At 41.7% G+C, this 24,629-nt stretch overlaps 2 protein-coding genes across 17 annotated transcripts in view; one reads left to right on the forward strand and one right to left on the reverse strand.

Moving 5' to 3' along the window:
• Positions 1-24,629, forward strand: part of LOC123763986 (ninein-like protein) — a 103,003-nt gene that overhangs the window by 20,911 nt on the left and 57,463 nt on the right. Inside the window, exon 1 of one of the 13 annotated variants that reach the window (XM_069330118.1) lies at positions 20,237-20,400. The exons of the other annotated variants lie outside the window; for them this stretch is intronic. The gene's annotated coding sequence lies outside the window, so the exon portion shown is untranslated. Of the gene's footprint in view, positions 1-20,236; positions 20,401-24,629 lie in introns of those variants that run through there. 13 annotated transcript variants of the gene reach the window in all.
• LOC123763987 (XK-related protein 9) lies at positions 8,582-24,571 on the reverse strand. 4 transcript variants are annotated; one of them, XM_045751390.2, is made up of 10 exons: positions 24,452-24,571; positions 17,271-17,408; positions 16,187-16,284; positions 14,592-14,714; positions 14,134-14,260; positions 13,428-13,563; positions 13,065-13,267; positions 11,730-11,870; positions 10,054-10,248; positions 8,582-9,343 (listed from the first exon to the last, which is right to left on the reverse strand). In XM_045751390.2, the coding sequence occupies exons 1-10, from the start codon at positions 24,491-24,493 to the stop codon at positions 9,185-9,187; spliced, it is 1,362 nt and encodes a 453-aa protein (XP_045607346.2). In that variant the 5' UTR covers positions 24,494-24,571; the 3' UTR covers positions 8,582-9,184. The 4 variants fall into 4 exon arrangements, with proteins under 4 accessions (XP_045607346.2, XP_045607347.2, XP_045607348.1 ...); XM_045751391.2 differs by lacking the exon at positions 24,452-24,571 and adding an exon at positions 24,057-24,278; XM_045751392.2 differs by lacking the exon at positions 24,452-24,571 and adding an exon at positions 23,721-23,903.

Genomic DNA, 24,629 nt, shown 5'->3' on the forward strand with positions numbered 1-24,629 from the left:
ATATTGGATAGAATTGAAGAAAAACATGGGATGTGAATCTAACCTACTAGCCGGTACTAGCAAACCTTCCATTAAATTAGAGAATATCTTCCTATATCCGCGAGTGAATGCAATAGTTACAAAGCTCAGTGCATCTCATACCATTTGGTCTAAAATCATTGATAACAGATACGATTAATACGATACGATTTAACGATTCTTCGCGGCGGGGATCGTATTCCAGGGACCTGCCTGAAATGCTACGCGTACTAGTGGTTACCTTGAGGTGCTTCCGGGGCTTAGCGTCCCCGTGGCCCGGTCGTCGACCAGGCCTCCTGGTTGCTGGACTGATCAACCAGGCTGCTCGCAGCCTGACGTATGAGTACGGCTGTACAAGAATGTAACAACTCTTGTATATATCTAAAAAAAAAAAAAGATCACTCACCAGTAATCCAGTATAGTGTTCAAAAGTGTGTCCCAGCTCATGGTCTTAGAGTTTGGAGGAGTAATTTGACCAGACCACACACTAGAAAGTGAAAGGACGACGACGTTTCGGTCCGTCCTGGACCATTCTCAAGTCGATCATCTACTTCAGAATGGTCCAGGACGGACCGAAACGTCGTCGTCCCTTCACCTTCTAGTGTGTGGTCTGGTCAAATTACTTTTGCCACGCTATTGTGACTCATCGTCAGCAGTTTGGAGTAGTGCTCACTGCCGAGAGTCATTACGGCAGCAACCAGCCATAATACTGGTGTCCCAGCCTTATTCTGACAAGTACAGTGTAACACTGTCTGGTGGATGACTTATGCTCTCCATACATATAGTTCTCAGTTGAAAAGATATTGTAGTTCTTTATACTACAGTTATGCTTTCCGCTATATAGCTTTCCGCTATATAGCTTTCTGCTATATGGGCACCAGTTTTTGCTCTTGTGTCAGCCCTAGTTTCTTTGAGTGGTGTAGTTTTGAGGACAAAGGTTGGAATACTTAGGTCTAGTCCTGTTTCAGGTTTACTGCGTGCGGCTTTAGCTGCCTTGTCTCTCATTATGTTGGGTAATAACTGTAAGATAATATCCATACAAAGAAGTACACACTTGACATATATCAAACTAAATTATTGTTTATTTCTTGATGTCAATATAATGAGATGTGCCCATACTTGTTAGTTGTATATACAGTACTTTTACAGTTGACTATAGTGGTTAACTGTTCAGCTCATGGGTACAAAGGCTGTCCTCTGGTAACTGATTGGAATGTAGAATTAACCATGTAATTTGCTTAATATTTGAGTACCAGGGGCCAGATTCACGAAAGCACTTACGCAAGCACTTACGAACCTGTACATCTTTTCTCAATCTTTGGCGGCTTTGTTTCCAATTATTAAGCAGTTAATGAGCTCCGGAGCACCAGGACTCTGTTTATAATAATAACAGTTGAATGGGAAGTTTTCATGCTTGTAAACTGTTTAATAAATGTAAACAAAGCCGTCAAAGTTTGAGGAAAGATGTACACGTTCGTAAGTGCTTTCGTGAATCTGGCCCCAGCTGGAGTTTAAGATGAGTAACTTACTACTCTTCATGCACACTCGGGATAAGAGGCAACTGCCACGTATTGTTTAGTGTAAGGATTTGTGATGCAGGTGTTGTGGCATAATTACTTAGGCATTATTTACCGGACTTTACCTAAGGGCCAATGTCTCTTTGTAGTGGCTATGCACAGTTTTGCTTATTTAAAGTGGCTTAAATTGTAAAGGATATTCTTGTTAATTTTGTATCATTTATGTGAATTTGAAGTTACTGACACACACACACACACACACACACACACACACACACACACACACACACACACACACACACACACACACACACACACATACACACACCCACACCTTGTCAAGCACAAGACGAAGCTGGAAAAAGTCCAAAGGTATGCTACTAGACTAGTCCCAGAACTAAGAGGCATGAGTTATGAGGAAAGGCTGCGGGAAATGCACCTTACGACACTGGAAGACAGAAGATTAAGGGGGGACATGATCACAACCTACAAAATCCTCAGGGGAATCGACCGGGTAAACAAGGATGAACTATTCAACACTGGTGGGACGCGAACAAGGGGACACAGGTGGAAGCTGAGTACCCAAATGAGCCACAGAGACATCAGAAAGAACTTTTTCAGTGTCAGAGTAGTTAGTAAATGGAATGCATTAGGAAGTGATGTGGTGGAGGCTGACTCCATACACAGTTTCAAATGTAGATATGATAGAGCCCAATAGGCTCAGGAATCTGTACACCAGTTGATTGACGGTTGAGAGGCGGGACCAAAGAGCCAGAGCTCAACCCCCGCAAGCACAATTAGGTGAGTACACACACACACACACACACACACACGATATAAAATCGACAGGGAAGATTTCCTGAGACCTGGAACTTTAAGAACAAGAGGTCATAGATTTAAACTAGCTAAACACAGATGCCGAAGGAATATAAGGAAATTCACTTTCGCAAACAGAGTGGACGGTTGGAACAAGTTAGGTGAGAAGGTGGTGGAGGCCAAGACCGTCAGTAGTTTCAAAGCGTTATATGACAAGAGATCTAGCGGTGGTTCTAGATAGAAAACTATCACCTGAGGACCACATAAAGAATATTGTGTGAGGAGCCTATGCCACGCTTTCTAACTTCAGAATTGCTTTTAAATACATGGATGGCGATATACTAAAGAAATTGTTCACGACTTTTGTTAGGCCAAAGCTAGAATATGCAGCGGTTGTGTGGTGCCCATATCTTAAGAAGCACATCAACAAACTGGAAAAGGTGCAAAGACACGCTACTAAGTGGCTCCCAGAACTGAAGGGCAAGAGCTATGAGGAGAGGTTAGAGGCATTAAATATGCCAAAACTAGAAGACAGAAGAAAAAGAGGTGATATGATCACTACATACAAAATAGTAACAGGAATTGATAAAATCGATAGGGAAGATTTCCTGAGACCTGGAACTTTAAGAACAAGAGGTCATAGATTTAAACTAGCTAAACACAGATGCCGAAGAAATATAAGAAAATTCACTTTTGCGAACAGAGTGGTAGACGGTTGGAATAAACTAGGTGAGAAGGTGGTGGAGGCTAAGACCGTCAGTAATGAATTATCAGGGGAAAGCGCCCAGCCATTACGACTATATAGCACTGGGAAGGGGGTCAGGATATTGATTTGGGATGGGAAGGGGGGGGGCGAAGGAATGGTGCCCTAACTACTTGTGGACGGTCGGGGATTGAACGCCGACCTCCATGAAGCGAGACCGTCGCTCTACCGTCCACTCCAAGTGGATGGGCAAAGCTTATCTTGCCTAAGCTCTGTCATGCGCTCCCTCGCCTTGGCCAGGGCTTTCTGAAAGAATTTGAGCATTGCTGGCGTACAGGTTTCCCTATATGCAAGCCCAACTCGTCTGGCAGCCCGTTTCAAAGTACGCAGTTTGGGGTCATTGTAATAGGCATGGCGTTTATTACTTTTCATATCGTTCCGACTATTGGATGGTGCAGGGGGCCGACCTAAAGGGTCAGCAAACATCTGAATGCTCTGTACTAGACCGTCGTTAAATGTCTGGACTGTGGAGGGATCATAAGTGCTGTACCACTCTGACACATGAGCAACAAAGTCTTCACGTCGAGCAGGAGGAACACTGAGCCGCTTGGGTTTAAAAGTTCCACCGGGCAGGATGGTATTTCAGATACATAGAGCAGTCAATCTAGGGTGATGATCTGACAACAAATCTGTTACAATAGATAATGTGCACCAGACGTGAGAGACGTTGAAACCAACACAGAGGTCTAGAATGCCTCCACAAATATGCGTGGGTTCAAGGTCACCCACAATCTGCACATCTTGGTGACTATTTAGTAGCGACAGCAGTTGATTCCCGTTACCGTTACTGAAGCGAGAGCCACTAATGTCCTTGTGTCTAGCATTGTAGTCACCAAGAACGATGGTTGGCTCTGCTTGAGCGCAGGCCGGAAGATAAATATAATTTAACTTTCCTGCTGGAGCATATAGATTAAATACATTGAGAACAGAGTTGATCCTCATGACCGGCAGTTTGTTTTTCTGGCAGAAGTTGATGTGGTAGGGATTGTTTGGTGTATAGAATGTTAGAGTTACTGGATCTGAGGCTGTAAGAAACAAATGAGGGCAATTTCCTCTTGTGTGGTACTGTGTCAAAGGCTTTCTGACAATCCAAAAATATGCAGTCTGCCCACCCTTCTCTTTCTTGCCTGCTCATAGAATTCAATTAATCCTGTGAGCCAGGATTTGCCATCCCTGAACCCATGTTGATGTGTTACAAAGTTCCTTCGCTCCATATGTTCCACTAGCTTTTTTCGCACAATCTTCTCCATCAACTTGTATGGTATGCAAGTTAGGGACACTGGCCTGTAGTTCAGTGTCTCCTGTTTATTCCCCTTCTTGTATATCGGGACTACAGTAGTCGTCTTCCAAATTTTTGGCAGTTCCCCAGATACCAGTGATTTGTTATACAGTATGGAGAGTGGTAAGCACAGTGCTCCTGCTCCTTCCCTTAGGATCCAAGGGGAGATTCCGTCTGAGTCTATAGCCTTTGTCACATCCAACTGTAGCAAGAGCTTCCTTACATCCCCGCTGGTAATCCCAAACTCTTCTAGTGGTGCCTGGTTTACCTATGCCCTCTCTTATCTCTGGAACTTCTCCTTGCTCTAATGTGAAGACTTCCTGGAATTTCTTATTCAGTTCCTCACATACTTCATTGTCATTTGTAGTGAATCTGTCTGCCCCTTTCCTTACCTGTTCTTTAGTTGTTTTTCTCCTGATGTGGCTATGGAGTAATTTAGGTTGCATCTTTGCCTTGCTCGGTGTGTCATTTTCGTGTTGCCCTTCAGCCTCTCTTCTCACACTGACGTATTCATTCCTGTCACTCTGGTATCTTTCTCTGCTCTCAAGTGTCCTGTTATTTCTATAGTTTCTCTACGCCCTTGTACTTCGTTGCTTAGCTAGCCTACATCTCTGATTAAACCATGGGTTTCTCATCTGCATTTCGTTTTTTTTTTTCCTTTTGGACTGTGACAAACTTGTCTGCTGCCTCCTTACACTTCTGCATGATATAGTCCATCATGTCTTGGGCCATCTTTCCCCCAAGCTCTCTTTCCCATGTTATATGTCAGGAATTTTCTTATTTCCTCATAGTTTTCCTTTTGGAATGCCAGCCTTTTGTTTTCAGTTCCCTTCCTCGAGTTCATTAACCCTTCTTCGACCAGATACTCAAATGTCAATACACTGTGATCGCTCATTCCTACTGGGGCCTCGTAACAGATTTCCCCTTATGTCGGAGTAGTTCAGAGTGAAGACTAGGTCGAATCTCACTGGTTCATCATTGCCTCTTATTCTTGTGGGTTTCCTGACATGCTCGCTGAAAAAGTTTTCTGTCGCCAACTTCAATAGCTTAGCTCTCCATGTATCCTCACCTCTGTGCGGTTCCTTGTTCTCCCAGTCTATCTTTCCGTGATTGAAGTCCCCTCATGATGAGCAGGTGGGATCTGTTTCTACAGGCAGCAGCGGCTGCCCTCTCAATTATAGTGTTAACTGCCATGTTGTTATCATACTCTTGCTTGGGGTCTTCTGTCGTTTGGTGGAGGGTTATATATCGCTGCTACTGCTACTCTTGGTCCTCCCATCGTCATGGTGCCTGTTATGTAGTCTCTGAACCCCTTGCAGCCCGGGATAACCATCTCCTCGAAACTCCATTCCTTTCTCATTATTAGGGCCACTCCACCTCCTCCCTGTCCTTCCCTCCATTTCCTTATTACTGTGTAGTCCTGGGGAAACACTACATTCGTTATGATTCCTGAGAGTTTTGTTTCTGTGAGTCCAATTACACCAGGGTTCACCTATTGTGCTCTTTCCCTTAGTTCACTTGCTTTGCTTGTAATCCCATCTATATTCGAGTACATCACCTTGAGACTGACTCTCTTCTGACCTTCCTCAGTTTCTGTTGATTCTCCTGAAGTATGGAAACAGGGAGGGTCCAGGCTGGGAGAGCCTGAGAAGGGGGACCTGGGGGATCTGGGGTGTGTGGGGGCTGGAAGGATTTGGTATGGGGAGGGTGGTGGAGGAGGGAGGGCTTGGGGGTATGGGGGGAGAAATGAGGGCTTGGGGATGTGGGGAAGAATGAGGGCATGGGAGGGGTGGGGGAGAGGGAGAGGCTTGGGTGGGTGGGGGAGAGGGGGAGGCTTGGGGGGGAGGGTAGGGGAGAGGGGGAGGCTTGGGTGAGGGGGGGGGAACTAGGGGGGGTTAAGAGAGGAGGGAGGGCTTGGGTGGGTGGGGGAGAAGGGAGGGCCTGGGGGGGCAGGAGAGGAGGGGGGACTTGGGGGGCAGAAGAGGGGGGAAGAAAAGGGGGCTTAGGGGGAGAAGGGGGGGCTTTTGGGGAGAAGGGAAGCTTAGGGGGAGAAGGGGGGGCTTAGGGGGATGAGGAAGAATGGAGGGCTTGGGGGTGGGGGAGAAAGGAGGGTAAGGAATAGAAGGGAGGGGGGTGGGGTAGAAGGGGATTGGAGGGGGTGGTGGGGTAGAAGGGGATTGGAGGGGGGTGGTGGAGGACAGGACAGTGTACAGGACACTGTCCTGTACTCCTGTGTACAGGAGTCATAGCAGATGTGTGGAAAAAGGCTAAGATAGTTCCAATCAACCAATGTGACAGCAGGGAAGACCCCCCTCAATTATAGACCTGTATCGCTGACAAGTGTAATACGAATGTCTTGCTTCCTGGACCACCTTGTGGTGCTGTTCTATTTCCTTACCATCATATCTAAGGGGTAGGGAGTATTCTCTTCCTTCCAAGTGTTGTATGTGGGCAGTGACCCAATATAGTGATCAAATGAGAGATTTTACCTTGTGTTGCAGCTTGAGGTGCTAGAGAATATGGCCTGGTTGCTTTTGGCATTATTTGGTGGTTGGTTTCCATGCTGAACATTCACATTTCTTGGTTCGAGAATTATTTATCCATCTGGTCAGTTTATCATACTACATACCTCATTTCTACCCTTAGTCTAGTTTGTTGCACAACTGGTGGATGATGATGTTACAGTGCTCAAAAGACTCTACCTGCTGTTCATACTCAACAGGACTTGAAGCTTTTCTTCCTGAAGAAAGTGAGCCAAAATTCAGTTTTGCTCAACTCATGTTTTATTTATCTTCTGCCTTTTAACTCCAGTACAAAGCCCTAGCTTCTTCTTGGATGATAGACAATCCTCTGTCTGCAGTGGGGAAGAGTTTGCAGAATTGTTCATCTAATGTTGTCACTTCTCAATTTCTTCCATGTGGATTTGTCAGTTGAGGACCTTGACTTCCTGAATTGGGTTCTCTATGCCTCCATTCTCTCTCTCCAGATGTGGTCTTCTGAAGCTCCATGTTCGAGATTCCTCTATAGCAAAGCACATCATTAATACTAAAGATTTCAAAGCATCATCTCAACCTTGCACTTAACCCCCAGATGATGACTGAGTGTCTAGCTCTTCTCATGTCTTTCCTGCCAAGCTGAAAGTATGCTTACCTGCTTGTATGTCTGCCTCTTTATCTAGCTGACAGTTTATGTAGCATGGTTTTCATGATGCTGTAGAACCTAAAGTGTGCATGGGCAGAAGTAATGAAACAGCACAATGAATACTGTTTGGAGGAGATTGTCGACGATTTAGCATGTGTATGACTTCACAGGATATGTGAACAAGTACCAAGTAATTCCAACTCGAATAATCATCCAATAAATAACAGCATGCAGAGATGATTAACATCAGAGGGGTGTTACCTTCTTAATACCTGTACTCACATATTTTTTTATTTAAACGTGGAGATTCTTTAGCCTCTGAAAGCTACAATATCCTTATTTATCCACATGTGTTAAGTTCAGTTTATGCAGATTTGTTACACGTTTTCTAGGAATGCATTTCCCCTTTGGTTTTTAAGGGTCTATGGTATCCCTCTTCTAAGATGCTGAACTATTAGTTTTTCTAATCCACAGAATGTTATTTATAACCTTTATAGCTTAGTGCTTGAATGATCACCACATTACTATTAATATTTAGTAATTAATAGACAGAGGGGTAATCAAACATTGATCATTCTCTAAGATTGACTAAAATGGTAAAATGATAAAAAAATAATGAACTTGCCCCTCGCTGAACATTATTGCAAAAACCTGTATTATATTATGGCCCACTGGTCACTAATAAGTTTATTTTAAGGGATTCATAATGTATAAACATGTTACTCTTAGTTTAGTGACCCACACAACATCTGTGAATGGCTTTATGCCTGACTAAGACAACAAATATATCAGAGAATTCTCGATGCAGTTAGCAGGGACAGATGGCAGTTTTTTTTGGCACTCATGATTGCATTATTACTGCTCTGTTGCATACTCCTGTTGAGTCTCAGACAGACTGTAATAGTGACTTCAGAGTCCAAGATAGCTAGACTTGTACAAATTTAGTTGTGGCCTCTGCACTACAAGGGTAACTAACTATGCCTTTGCTGAGAAGTCTAATGTGTTGAAAACATTTGATAAAATGAAATTTAAATCACAAACTTATAATACAGTATGGTATATAAAATTTTATTGTCTTACAGTTTATAGTACAGTAGTTTTATCTTAGAATATCATGAAAATGTAAAAAGTGAAGGGTTAGGTTTGATGATGGCATAAAAGGTAAAGAGTAAACTTAGAGATGGTTACCAGGAGACTGTTCGGGCATGGCCACCCGCATGGATAGGAGCTGCTTGGGAAGAAAGGCATTAGAGAAAAGAATACAATACATCAAGTATTTATAAGTATTTTATGAAGTTAATTGTTTCATTAAATGAAGCTATATTGAATTTTTCCTTTCTTTATATTAAGGTTATCATTCATTTATAGCTATTAATAATAGTCAGGAGGAAAGTAAAAGGGAAATGATGAAGTAATTGACAAATAGGAAGTGTTTTATATATATATATACAGTACTAAAACATGCCATGCCCATAATGAGTGAATTCTTGTGTGAAATTTAGAAAGTGAATATGAAATGTAGATGATTAATGTTTAAAATCTTACTCAGCCTTGAAACAACTTTCGTCAATAATATTTGTTGAAAATATGTACTGAATTGGCTAAGAGCAGTTTGTGCATTAGCCGTTACGAATTGTTGTAGAGGAAACTTCACCGACGCCACGAAGCTTGGTTACTTAGATGAACAATATTGTTATGGTCAGGGTGAAGAAATGAGTAATACCCAATGACACAGCACACTCCTATCACCCACAGGACCTCCACAGCAAATACAACTACCACACGAAGTGTTTCTGGGTAGTCCACCATCTGTGGGAGGGTAAATCCAAGTATTAACATAATTGTGTCAGGTGTTAAAGTATACAGCAGTTGCACTCTTATACATTTTTTAAACTGTGATCTGTCACTTTAGTATTGCTTCCAGTATTTAATCAGTCATTTCCTAAAAATTGCTTGTTGTTCATTAAACTTGCCTAACTATTTCCACATTAGTCTGCTTGTAAAATGTTCTCATCTACTTGTCAGTTATATCATTGTACAATATGTACATATATTAATAGGCACACAGAAATAGGATGTGCATTACACATGTTGAGCCTTATTATATACAGTAGCTTAGTTTATAGTACAATATTTTAACATTTCTTCTATCTCTCTCTAGGGGCAATAGTGATATTGTTATTGTGCCAGAGATGATTGATTAGTTCAAAATATCTCGCTAAACGTATTCTATAGCTTTAGTCTGATAGAGAAATACTATATCTAATTTCAGAAATAAAAACAACTGTGGGAAGGCAAGGGACCTATCAAGAGAAAGTGCCAAGCTGTTACGACTATGTAGCACTTGGAAGGGATCAGGATAAGGATTTGGGATAGGATGGGAGGAAGGAATGGTGCCCAACCACTTGGATGGTCAGGGATTGAACTCCAGCCTGCATGAAGCAAGACTCGCTCCACTGTCCAGCCCAAGTGGTTGGGACAACTGTGGATGCTAGTACATTTTGACAATTTATACCTACCTTAATATACCAGACAGCAATCATTGCTGAGTTCTCAATGAGGCAGAAGGCATAGAAGAATACCATTCGTTTACGGGAAGGTGTGTCCTTGACATTGATGTAGCAGAAGACGTGTACAAGACCCATGACACAGTTGTACAAGAACTCCAGTACTGGATTAGTACTGTTGTTTTCCTGGGCACAAAATGTTGTTTTCTAACAGAAAAATAATAATATTAGTCTTTATTGATTTGAGAAGCTTTATTTGAATTAAACAAATTTGTAAATGTTTTTCTTTTAAATATACAGGTAAATGTAGCTTTAACCCTCAGAGTGCAATTATCACCATGTGTTGATTGTCTAGTCAGTGCAATGCAATATATTTACTGTGTTAATAACACAGTAAATATATATATATTCCCAAATAATAATGGGAACACTGAGGCAGACACCTCACTCACATCTTTGCCTCCTACTAGCTCGAGCTCCCCTCTGTAGGTGGAGGGCGGCGACACTACACTCACGAAAATGTGCAGGAAATCTATTTTACACACAGACAAATTTTATTTTATAGCAACTAAAGATACTTGATACTTGCTAGAAAATGAAACATAAAAATTAACATTACAAAAATAAATCAAACTTGACATTTTAACTATTAAAACTAAACATTTAGACTAATACAAATAAATGCTAGGCACTGTAAATTCCAGTTACCACCATACATTTTTTCCTAGTGACGTCAGACTCTACCTTTATTCTAGCAACTGCTGGGTTTTATGTTTTGAGGGGGATGGGGGTAGCAGTCAGTGGCTAATATTCCTAATGCTCTCCTTTCCCTCTTCTTGAGTTTGAGCCCCAGGGGTGTTGTAGGCTTAATGCCTGGCATGCTCTGTTAAGTGAAGGGTACATGCAGACTGGACCCCTGGGTGACCTGAGCTGAACTTGTGTACTAGTGATGTCCAAACTACACATCAAAAGATGGAGAAACAACGACTTTCATTCCGTCCTGGACCATTATCAAGTCGTGTGTGAGCTTGATAATGGTTTAAGATGGATGGAAACATTGTCATTTCTCCGTCTTCTGATGTGTAGTCTGGTCATCATATCTCAGCCATGTTATTATGACTCATCGTCTGCATTGGGTACTAGTGCAAGGTTTGTTGAAACAGGTAAAGCTATTGCTTACCATATATCCATCTTTTCTCATTTTATTCTAGATGCAAATTTTGTTTTGCTTTGCCTGTACTTTCTGGGTAGTTTTACTCAGTTTTGGTTTGATCTTGAAGCCCCATACTTCCTCTGCCTCTTTCGACACCAGACTCTGGTCCTGGTGTTTGGTACGCCTGTGAAAGTCCATAGGCCTGGTAGTTTTGTGTCTGTCTTTGTGACATCAGAGCCAATGCACTGAGGAGTTACTGAGGTCATCCAAAAAAGGTTGACTTGATTTTTCTTGGAAGAGGATATAAAAGCCAACTGAAGGCTTGAGATTTTGCAGCACACGATTAGACAGAACGGATATTGGTTTAAGATTTAAATGCCCATAATATTAGCCAGTCAACATTAAATAATGTATTTATTTTGACTAATATTGCAATGCTATTTTAACTTACAAGCAATGTTTAAACAAGATTGAATTCCATCAAGTATGGTAAAGGATGAATGTTTATATAATGAAAAAGCTGTTCTCTACATACCTGTGCATGTATCCATGCAGTCATTATGAGCCAGTGGCCTGCCAAGACACATGCAGTCACAATGGGATATGATATGATCAATTTTCCATGGGAATCTGTCGACCAAAGCCAGAAAACAGATGTAGGATCCTGTAGTGGTTTCTGGAATATAAGAGAGCAAGATAAAAATCATATGCAATAATTGAAAAAAGGTAAAAATAAGACCCAAGATATGATCACAACATACAAGATACTGAGGGGAACGGACAAGGCAGACAAGGATAGCCTCTTTAATATGAGAGAAAGTAAGATAAGAGGATACACGTGGAAGCTGGAAACATAAATGAGCCAAAATAATGTAAGGAAATACTTGTTTTCTGTACAAGTAGTCAACAAGTGGAGTGCATTTGAGAGAATAAGTTGTGGAAGCCACTTCCATCCACAACTTTACGGACAGGTTTAACAAAGATTTTGAATGTTAGAATAGTTAGTCTATAACAAAATGGGTGCAACACGGCTAGTAGGCAGGGCATAAAGAGCTAGAGCTCACTTCCCCTTCCCCATAGCCAGTGATAGGCAAACACAGCTTTGAGGAGGAAAGAAGGCAGCCCTGCATCAACAAGTAAAAAGGTGTTTGCTACTATCTGTAAATTTCAGTCATGTGAAGGAAACTGATGAGAGAGTTAAAATCCATCTCAAGAACATAAACAAGACACCAATGAGGAAACCAGACATCTGGACAGACAAGCAGACAGGCAGTCATACCAGGTGTAGTACTGTACTGCAATAGGAAATCATCTCGGCTGAACAAAACGTAAATTCCAACCATACAGTTCTGGTGGAAAAAAGCGTAAGCAGCCATAGACACTTAACAATCACTTATACATCCCAAATTCACTTTTAATGAACGTGATAAACCCCAATACATATGGAGAGCAAATGTTTGTTATAGTACTTCTATGTTCTCTGGTTGGGCTTTCTCTCAGTTTTTGTTAATCTGACCCTCCAGTTCCCCTCGCCTTGTAAACAGAGCCAAAGTCTGGTCCTGGACAAGGGTGGTTCTCAGGCCTCATGCAGCTCCCTAAGGCTTGGCTGGACCAGAATATAGCTCTGGGAGTTGCTGAGGTCTCCCCCAGAAAAGGGAGTTTCATTACATTCAACACTTGAATTTTAGCATGTGTGTTAAGTAAAAAATTTTGATCGTGAAATATGGTATATACAGTATTTGTGAATTAAAAAAAATAAAAAAAACTGTATTTTGAAACTTCATGGATCCAAATTCACTTGGCCCCAACTGTTAAAAATATTTTTATTCTCAACTGTATAACATTTTAAAATATTCACGAATAAACTTACAACAAGTATTGCAGAAAATGATCCAATTGTGATTATTCTGGAAATAAGCATAGAGGCACGCCATAAGAGGCAGGTAGTTGTAGCACAACAAGACAGCTGCTCCTTATCTGGTACCGAACGACGTAGTTCATCTTGGTAAGACACCAGTGACCATGACATGGCAAACACTCCCAACACGATTTTCCATAACTGAACTGCTGTTGCTGAAGGATAAAATTAAACTTATCAATTTGGAATTTGTTGACTTGCTTTCAGTTTTAACTTAAATTTAGATTCTTATGTACAACTGTTATAAACAGACATGCAGCACATTTTGTCATAGATTGATTTTAAGAAAAGGACCAAGGATTACTGTGGACTGACTTAAAGTACTGTTATCTTCTTTGCCGGTGAGGATTCCAGGACTACGGTATAAGAGGAACACCTGGAATATGAGCTGTGGAGCATCTTGCAGGAAACTGTGCATCATGTCCAGCATGGCAGTATCTCGTGAGATTACCTGCAGCCAGAATAAGAATGAATGTTAGTGTGAATTTTGGAGTATGAAGGATGTAATTTTTTTTCAAACCATGATTACCATCAGCCTAAATGAGGATTGATCACTAAAAGAACTCAGAATGATACATTCAAATACTGTAATTCCCATTATCAGTGATGGGAAGCTTGTACCGTACCTAGATTTATCGAGGTCCCCCCCCCCCCAGGCCAACTACCGACCTTTCCCAGGATGCATCCCGCAATAATTGCCAAATTTCTGGGTGTCCATTTTTACTAATAGGTGAACAGAGGCATCAAGTGAAAGGAAACATCCAACCATTTTTGTCCTGGCCAGAAATTGAATCCGGGTCCTTTGGTTATGATCCAAGAATGTAGACCACCATGCTACAGGACCTTTAAAATATGTTCACAGCATTTACAGATGCCTTCATAAATAATGTTATTATACTTAAACCTTTCATGTTGATAAGAAATGTAAGTAACTAAGTCTCTCTTTAGTAAGACTAAAGTTTAAGAATACCGTACTTCATTAGTATATCTGTTTGCTTAGGTAGTGGATGCAAGCACTTACCATCTGTAGAACAGCATGAACTTCCCCTTTGGGTGTTCTTCTTAGTATAGCAGCACCGTTGTGACCCATCTCAACATGTTTTACCTCTCTCTTCATCTTTATGCCATATCTTAGGATGTCCACGTACCTGCCGTTACATCACCTCTACAGTAATTGCATACAGTATATAGAAATATTTTGTACAAGTTATTACTGAGAAAAATGTCTAAATTTAATTATATACAGTATATGTATTGCACTCAACCAAATATTGGGTGTCAGATTATATTATACATTTTGTTTATATTATACAGATTATATTATACATATATATATTATATTATATATATGTATAATTATATTATTATACAGATTATATTATACATATATATATTATATTATATATATGTATAATTATATTATTATACAGATTATATTATACATTTCCACGATTAGTTAATTCTTAAATATGTTCTCACCGAATGAGAGGTCCAAGGAGGAGGATGTGTAATATGACCCTGACGACGACTTGTGTTGTACCCATCTTGTGGAGTACACAATAGTCCCCCAGGCAGTGCTTATTTTGCCAGTACCACCACAAACTGCCAAGTACATTTATGTTGAGAAAATTCTTGAAAATTATAGTTTTAACTTTTGTTTATTAGCTAATTAATGCTACAGAAGTGAAGATTGGTTCCTGGGAAAATTCTGAACAGTAGGTTTTATTATTCAAGGTACAGTAAATTGATTATGCAGAAGGGCTCAGGTAAAGTAAAGTAATTACAAGGATACCAAATCAGTATGACTGTAGCACCTAGAAGGGATATAAGAATGGATATGAGCTGCTATATGATGAAATGGTACTCAACTTCTTGTACCACTGGAGATCGACTGCTATTGCTGCAAGAAGCAAGGTAGACAAGGTTCAAACTAATTTTTGTTTAGGTTGCAATACAATAATAGTTTGACATTCAGTTCTGTGATGTAACTGACTACAACTACCTTCCAGTAGCTGCCATATATATATATATATATATAACATTATGGGCGTAGTGCATTAGGTGGGTTGCATTAGGTTATATATATATATATATATATATATATATATATATAACCTAATATATATATATATATATTAGGTTATATATATATATATATATATATATATATATATATATATATATATATATATATATATATATATATATATATATATATATATATATATATATATCTATCTTTGGACAACACCCACCAGTGGGACTCGAACCCAGAAAGCACAACTACCTTCCAGTAGCTGCCATAACTAGTACGCTTTAACCCACTACACCATCAGACCCTACAAAAGAAGTAGAGACTTCTGGGTTCGAGTCCCACTGGTGGGTGTTGTCCAAAGATTGTTAATCTTCACTTGTGGTTTATGCAAGTATAGGCTTATAGCATGGACACGAGTTCTCTCACATTGACAGTGGCTTGATGAAAAACGCAGACTAACCTCACACTTGTCTAGTGCCCTCGGGAAGTGGAGATATTTGAGATGTATATATATCTCGAAGTCTCTACTTCTTTTGTAGGGTCTGATGGTGTAGTGGGTTAAAGCGTACTAGTTATGGCAGCTACTGGAAGGTAGTTGTGCTTTCTGGGTTCGAGTCCCACTGGTGGGTGTTGTCCAAAGATATATATATATATATATATATATATATATATATATATATATATATATATATATATATATATATATATATATATATATATATATATATATATAACCTAATATATATATATATATTAGGTTATATATATATATATATATATATATATATATATATATATATATATATATATATATATATATATATATATATATATATATATATATATATATATATAACCTAATGCAACCCACCTAATGCACTACGCCCATAATGTTATATATATATATATATATATATATATATATATATATATATATATATATATATATATATATATATATATATATATATATATATAAACATTATGGGCGTAGTGCATTAGGTGGGTTGTTAGGGAAGAAAAAGAGGATAGTTCATACCTGAATATATTGATGACAATCATGGGCAGGATGATGATACAGAGGGTGGTGATGAACCAGGTGGTTGGCTCCGTCCGGAACCTGTCCTCCAGCTGGGCCTGCACCAACACACAGTACACCTATAGTGCTCCTCCACACTCACACACACACACACACACACACTGTAGCACCATACACTACACACACACCTTCATTGTCTACACTATACTAACACAGTCGTTACGGCCCCACACAGCTACCTCGTCGTTGCTTTAACATTAAATTTATTTATTTTATGGGCATTACAAAATTTATGTTAACCGTGATTTCAGTTTGTTTTTTGTAATTATGTGTCATCACATTTACTGTAAAGTGTTATCTGGTTACCTGTAAAGTGTGATGGGGTTACCTGTAAAGTGTTATCTGGTTACCTGGAAAGTGTGATGGGGTTACCTGTAAAGTGTCATCTGGTTACCTGGAAATTGTGATGTGGTTACCTGTAAGGTGTGTATCATTACCTGTGAAGCGTCATCGTGATTTAACCTATAAACTGACATAATTGTTACTTATCAACTCTGGCTGTGATTCTCTCACAAGTGTCACTGTACTGTTGTTTACAAAGACACTATCACTGTGGTCACCTAGAAGATATAAGATGGCATCAAAGTTAAAAATGGAGAGTATTGACATAGTCACCAAAAGTATGTTGACCAGACCACACACAAGAAGGTGAAGGGACGACGACGTTTCGGTCCGTCCTGGACCATTCTCAAGTCGATTGTAGAATGTCGATTCACAATCGATTCTCAAGTCGATTCACAATCGTCTTGAGAATGGTCCAGGACGGACCGAAACGTCGTCGTCCCTTCACCTTCTAGTGTGTGGTCTGGTCAACATACTTCAGCCACGTTATTGTGACTCATCGCCTGCTTAGTCACCAATAGTGTCGTCATAGTCACCAGTAACGTACATCAGGGAAGTTACCTGTTAAAGTCGTCATAGTCATCAGTAACGTACATCAGGGAAGTTACCTGTTAAAGTCGTCATAGTCATCAGTAACGTACATCAGGGAAGTTACCTGTTAAAGTTCGGCCGTTGTAGTTACCTGTTTCCAAAGGACGTAGGCGAGGAGGGCGTCTGAGACGATGTCGGCGAAGAAGAGGACGATGTTGACCACAACGCCCACCGCCCCCATCAACCCGAAGGTGGCCCTGGTGTGGGGCGGCGGCTCCCGCAGCAACATCTGCACAGATTTATTTATTTATTTATTTATATACAAGAAGGTACATTGGGTTAGAGAGAATACATAGCATAGTATTTACAATCTTGTAAAGCATATCACCACTCTCATTACCTATACTATCTTTGTTTAAATTTTTAAATTTAAATTTTTTTAATTTTGCCCCGAGGGGCGAGTTTATTGGGCAGCGCCACTCATCCTGTGAGTGGACACACCGCCATAGCAGCATGTACAACACTCCCCAATAGGAAGAAAACCCGCTGGGTTGTTCATCCTGTCACTTGTACCCAGACACAGCTGGGACTTTCTTAACTGTCTCAAGTGAACACCTCCTCAAACAAGAAGATTAACATCTGTCTCACCCCTACACATGATCACTTACATATATATAATGTTAACATAATTAGGATTGACCCAGTTTGTGTTTAATTGCTAATACAAATTTTTGGACGTTAAATTTTGTATAAATAGCATTGATACATGTTACATTCTCGTAATTTTAGTACAATATTTGAACTAAAAAAAAAAGGAAACTGCAGAAAGCCTATTGGCCCCCTGCTAGGCCGCTCCTATATATACACAATCTAACTCATGAATGTGTACCCGTGGCTTGAAATCCAGGGATGTAACGGGTATTATGTTATCCTGTAATCTGCTCCATATATCACCAACACTGTTTTCTAATCAGTATTTACCCACCTCGTGATCTTAACTATATATATATATATTATATAGTAAATAATTTTTTTAACAGGTGGGCACAGGAACAGACGACTGATGAGATTTAGCAGATTATGTATTTACTTTCTCAACCAATTGCCTTGTTTCCCATTACATTTAATGATGGTCCGGGACGAACCGAAACGTCTTCAAGTTCTTTATTTTCAGATTTGTGGGTTGGATGTCAACGTTTGTGCTGCGTTGTTGTGATGTATTTGTGTATTTCCCCAGGTTATACCTGTTGTGTCGTGTGTGTGTGCTTGTGTCTGGGTTATACCTGTTGTGTCATGTGTGTGTGCTTGTGTCAGGGTTATACCTGTTGTGTCATGTGTGTGTGTGCTTGTGTCTGGGTTATACCTGTTGTGTCATGTGTGTGTGTGCTTGCGTCAGGGTTATACCTGTTGTGTCATGTGTGTACTTGTGTCAGGGTTATACCTGTTGTGTCATGTGTGTACTTGTGTCAGGGTTATACCTGTTGTGTCATGTGTGTGTGTGCTTGTGTCAGGGTTATACCTGTTGTGTCATGTGTGTGCTTGTGTCAGGGTTATACCTGTTGTGTCATGTGTGTGTGTGCTTGTGTCAGGGTTATACCTGTTGTGTCATGTGTGTGTGCTTGTGTCAGGGTTATACCTGTTGTGTCATGTGTGTGTGCTTGTGTCAGGGTTATACCTGTTGTGTCATGTGTGTGTGTGTGTGCTTGCGTCAGGGCGCCAGTTTTTCCTCTAATGGTGAGTGTTTCCTCCGCTCATGAGGAGGAACCCCTCACTAGGAGGAACTCGTGAGGAAATGATTTTTGATGTTTTGTTGATTGAGGAAATCATCAAAACCCAAAAATATGTATTGTATTGTATTTACATGCACAAAATCATGTTTTCTTCAAAGCCTCTTGAAACGCACATTCAATAAATGTTCGGTAGAACATTAAACAAATGAACATCAACAAGATATCCTTGTAAGGGACAGACGCATTGTGTACGTTAGTACTGGCGTGTTGGCTCCCTTACTCAGCATTTGTCCTTATTATTTGCTCAATGTCCCTGGCTTTTATTGTGTTCTGTTATGCCAGGCCTGGGCGCTCCACCCGACCCACCGCTCGCCCCGACCCACCGCTCGCCCCGACCCACCACTGGACCCGACCCACCGCTCGACCCGACCCACCGCTCGCCCCGACCCACCACTGGACCCGACCCACCGCTCGACCCGACCCACCGCTCGACCCGACCCACCGCTCATTGTGGATGAGCACCGCCAGTATTGCTGATGCCTGGCCGCCTCCTGCCTGCAGCCTAAGCACGCCGCCCGTTTACCACATTACCCAGACTAAATATAGCTGATAATGATAAGCTTTATCACTATCAGCACTGGCTCTGTCGTATTAATACACCATCTGAATAACAATATCAAATTATTAGTAACAAGTTAAATGAATCGTTACAATATTGGCGTAAAGAGGTCTAATTAACTTGTGGTTATCTTATCTTGAGATGATTTCGGGGCTTAGCGTCCCTGCGGCCCGGTCCTCGACCAGGCCTCTTTTTTTTTGTTACCCCCCCCCCCTCCCCAGGAAGCAGGCCGTAGCAGCTAACTAGCAGTTACCTATTTACTGCTAGGTAACAGGGGGCATCAGGGTGAAAGAAACATTTTGCCCATTTGTCTCCGCCTCCACCGGGGAGCGAACCCTGAACCTCAGGACTACGAATCCGAAGCGCTGTCCACTCAGCTGTCAGGCGTTGGTGGCCTCCAACTCGACACATTTTTGGTGTAAAGTGCCAAAAATGTCTTATTCGTTCGTCTTACAATTTGAAGTGATGTATATTGGAAAAATCAAAGCGTAATTTACATGTTAAAGAAGCACAGTTTTGTTTTTCAAAAGGCCGGATATATATTGAACATCGGTAATAGCAGCAAGCATTGAAAATAACACCACAGATGATGATGATTATAATAATTATTATAATATAGCAAAATTTTATAGTAATAGTAAAATATTATTGATAATGTTAAATTAATAAAGAGGAGAGGATTATAGGTGGTTAACGGTGTTGTGACGGCAGACATGGTAGTGGTGATGGTGGTGTACCTGCAGGTGTCGCCGCCGACATGTAGCTAGGACAGTGGCATTAAAGGTTCACAGTAGTATGACACCACACAGATAACTGAACCAACATGGTGCCAGTATTTCACTATGGTTTGCCGAGGTACAATGTGCAGACTCAGCAAATAACGTATAGAGTCAACAATTGCAGTATCACCCGTGTTTATCGTCAGTCAGCCGGTGAGTCACGTCAAATTCAATCAGTAGACGACACACAAGATAAAACTCTGGTGTGTAGTGTGTTATCTGCTTGTTGTGGTCGTCACGGGCTTTTTTTTTCAGGAAAATTTTGCGCGGGGTCTAAGCCTGTGGCTGGCTCACTATCGCTGTATTGGTGGGGCATTATAGCCAGGTGACACTGTTGCCGGATACTCTCAGCTGTGTTGTACAAAAATTGGAATCCTCCCTGTTTGTTTACCATGTTTGTGGACTATCCCACATTCGGCGGCTTCCCAAGTTTTGATTGTAAACGGCTTCCATTGCCTTGAGCTCGTAGTGTAAATAAATACCCTTGTTATCACTAAGCTACTAGTCCTTAGTAGGACGCGCGCCCATAACATATGCCGCATTTTGGTGGCACTTTCTTTATGGCATTAAATTAACACTCTTATTTACACTTTATTATGCTGCTATCTTGGTGTGTATGAAAGGTATAGTGTACAGCGCAAAAGCTAGCTATATTCACCTGTATCTTCTGTATACCTATACAGTGCAATACAACCAATTTATATATATATTTTTATAAATAAACTATTATTATTATGTTACTTGGACTAGGAAACAAAACTGGATAAAGAAAATGTACTTTAAAAACCAATAAACAAAAATCCAGAGAATAAAAAGAAAGGGGGCGGCCTTGTGGGGCGCGAGAGATGCAACAGTTAATAGGCATTTTGTGTCGTTGTGTCATGATGTTGAACCAGTTGTAGGACGCTGGTTGCTAGACCCCGGGCGGCGGTGCGTGTACACTGTCCCAGGGAACACTGGTGGCCATCAGCGTCGCCAGGCAGGCAGCTCCCGCCCACACTGTCCCAGGGAACACTGGTGGCCACCAGCGCCGCCAGGCAGCTCCCGCCCACACTGTCCCAGGGAACACATATTGTACCCGGTGTCAACACGTCTGTTTCGCGACACTCGCTGCAGTCCAGCTGAAAATCGAATCCAGAGTGTATTGTACACGTTAGGTTTCTTGTGTATATGAACCTCGTCACTTTTCTGTTCATGTGAGTTGGGTTATTTAGTTATTTATACATGTGAGTGTGAGAGATGGTGGGTGTGTGAGGCTCTGCGGGTGAAGCAGACAGGCTGGGAAATTTAGGCTCGGATTTTTTTGTTTACTGCTTACGAATACGTTGAGAATGTTCGGGGAGCATGTCCCGTATATGAGCAATATCTACAACATTTGAACATTACCTTACCTTGTGATGACTTAGGTTTTCCTGTCTAGTACATCGCATGTTGACGTATAATGGATCGAAGGCCAAAAATTGGTGAACTAAAAATGGCCGCGGCTCGCGAAATTGACGTGATGTCCCGTTTTATGTTGGTGGGTCCTCGAGTAGGTTAGGTTGGGACAATTTAGTACAATGGTTTAGTGACATTGGGAACGCTGGGGATAACGGGTTAGGTTCCGAGGATCAGCGTGCCTGCGGCCCGGTCTCAGACTATACCTCCTAGTCTGAGGTATGAGTCACATTAGGGGGGTAGAAATAGCCTAAGCTACTCTATCCCTTTGAGATGTATTTCTTTCTTGTCTCAATAAACATACTTGAGTCACAACCCGGAAAATGAGGTAGCCTTTGGAGGTATTTATCAAGTTCCTCAACACGATGAAAGGTGTCCGGGTTACGCCTGGTACACAGTGTCTCAGTGTACCTCTTGCACCGCTGACCGTTAACGGCCGCTCTAAACCAGGTTATATATAACATTGACAGATAACTGGGTCCTGCAGTTATATTCCAAAAGTAATGGGAAGAGATAGAGTAGAACAGTACACACTGAAGAGTGTGATAGCTGTCAAACTCAGAAACTGAATCGTGGTGGATATCATACCAAGCCAAACAATGTAAAACCGAACAAATAGGATAACGTACTGAGATTTGCCAAGGCACTAGGGAAGACGATCCAAACATACACGATAAAGCATAGAGGAAACAGACCGGTAACCTTTTTGTCAAGGTATAGTACAGAGGACGATAGTCAGCGGCACAGGTGGAACTATTGACGCCTTTACTATTGACGCGTCACAGGAGTGAAGAAGGAGCTGTGGAGGCAAATTCCACTCGCAGTTTGAAAAAAAGATTTGACAAAAGTACTAGAAGCTTGGGAATAGCTAGGAGGCAGGACCCAAGAGCTAGGCCTGACTCGGTAAAGACGAATAGACAATTTTGGATACATGTCAGCTAAATTTCAACCCAATTGAATACAAAGTCAGAGTAAGACGAGAGCAGTAGAACACGACCTGAGACAAGCAATACACAACGAAGACAACACTAAACTGATCACCAAGGGCACATGTCAATAAAATCACATCAGCAGTACATACAAAATTGAAATCAGGCTTCTGGGAACTATACAGTCTGAATATAGTGTATACCATATAAGCATGGTCATGCTTATACACACTGGTCAAACACACCGCTAAATGAAAATCGAGAAACTACATGTGTGAGAAGAAAGTGCTAAGCCAGTATGTCTATATAGCACTTGGAAAAAAATATGAGGACAGGATCGAAGCTGGAATGAATGGAGAAGCTGTGCTCAACCACTTCCACCATCGGAGATCGAATGCCGACCGTGCAAGCTGCAATTTGTGATGTCATTACTGTACGAACGTGGCAAAGTACCATGTTGATAGTTGGGGGACTCCCAGGTGAGGTACATGGTACTAACCTCGATACTAAGCTCTGATAGCACGTACTGATGGGTGGAATGAATTTCAATGAGAAGCCTTAGTCCTATATACTAAATAAAGTTGTGCACAATCTAAGCTCAAATTGATAATCACAATCCACCTGTTTCCACAGTCACTCACTGCTCGTGGTGGTGGTGTACTTCTTTGCTGGGGCACTCCTTCGCTCCTCTCCCGACCCGACTACAGCGCTGCCCATCCGCCTTTACTTCGCGGTGATCACGCGCGCGCCGTTATGTGGCCAGGAATGGTAGGACACTAACAGTCCATGAGCAGAGACGAGGCGGACTTGTCTGCGGTGACCCCAACATCCAGGGTCAGGGAGTCGCCTTGCAATTCGTTGTTTATCTTGCTTCGAATTTGGGGTTATTATGGTTAGTATATATGGGCATGTTTAATGCCAGGGTGCTGCTGGGTTGGTGGCCCCGGGGTCGTGTTGGTACCAGCGTATTGTGTAACCTAACGCATGGGGGCGCTCGGTTTTATTGGTGGGTACTTTTGACATTGGCTGTGCTTAATGCGCAAATGCCATGATTTACAGGCTTGCAATGGATGTTGCTGACGAGAATTGTATGTTTTGTTGTTTAACCTTTAGGCTGCTCAGCTATGAAGGCGTCGGTGGCATATTAACAAGGTCACTCGCTCTCAAGGGCCGACGGACGCGGTGAGGCACCTAGTGACTATACTAGTCACTAGTGGCGGTAGTAGTACTCAAGGCACCTCCACTTGGCTCCGCACACTACCACAAACCACCACCAAAAGCCACACTTGCCACCAACAAATCAACCCTTTTGATAACACATGATAACACTGGTGCGTGAATGTAGCCCTGTCCCACTTGTGTCTGTTATCACAAACAATTTAATAGGCTGCCTGTCTCACAGATAATATTGAATTCACCCACCTGCACTGAGGAAATACTTACCGAGTTTATCCAGGAGTCGTATAATCACTCTGGGTGGGCTAAAGTTCATGTCGCCACACCTGCAGTACACACGGACAGGCAGTTGGAAATTATGATTCAGATCACGACACAACAGTAGAAATGCTTCCTCGTGCGTTTTGGTACTTTGAAATCCCAGTCGGCCATCATTGAGCACAAAGTCTATTTGCAAGCAATTGTGGTGTGTGAGGTTTAGAGGCGCTTGTGTGAGGTACTGTGAGTTGAGGCGAGAGTTGGGTGGGAGTGGGTGACGCGGTGTTTGGGTGAGGCTGCGAAGCCAGCAGTGTAGGAAGTAGATGAGGCGGGTTGTAGGAGGCGTAATGATGAGGAGCCGGCCATGTTAGAGGTGAGGGAGGAGTGTGATAGCTGTTCAGTACCTTGTCAGCAGGCAGGAGTGCTTGTGGGCAGCCATCGTCCATGGGGAGGCAGTTAGGGTTGTGCCACCTGGCAAGTGGCAACTGCTCCTGACTGTCCAGGTAAACTCCGAGGCTACCTGCTCCCCCTCTCCCCCCCCCTTGCTCCCCCATCATCCTAATGCCCCCCCCCCTCCACAGC

This window comes from Procambarus clarkii, chromosome 23 (genome assembly GCF_040958095.1).
Source record: "Procambarus clarkii isolate CNS0578487 chromosome 23, FALCON_Pclarkii_2.0, whole genome shotgun sequence".
In the NCBI taxonomy this organism is placed as follows: domain Eukaryota; kingdom Metazoa; phylum Arthropoda; class Malacostraca; order Decapoda; family Cambaridae; genus Procambarus; species Procambarus clarkii.

What these genes read in the sequence shown, in the direction of transcription:
- LOC123763987 (XM_045751390.2), bottom strand. Translation starts at nt 24,493, where the DNA reads ATGGACGATGGCTGCCCACAAGCACTCCTGCCTGCTGACAAG. An exon ending in ATTGTCATCAATATATTCAG is followed by an intron (nt 14,715 to 16,186) that starts GTATGAACTATC and finishes TGTACTTGGCAG; the next exon opens with TTTGTGGTGGTACTGGCAAA. An exon ending in TTGCTGTCTGGTATATTAAG is followed by an intron (nt 9,344 to 10,053) that starts GTAGGTATAAAT and finishes ACCCTCCCACAG; the next exon opens with ATGGTGGACTACCCAGAAAC.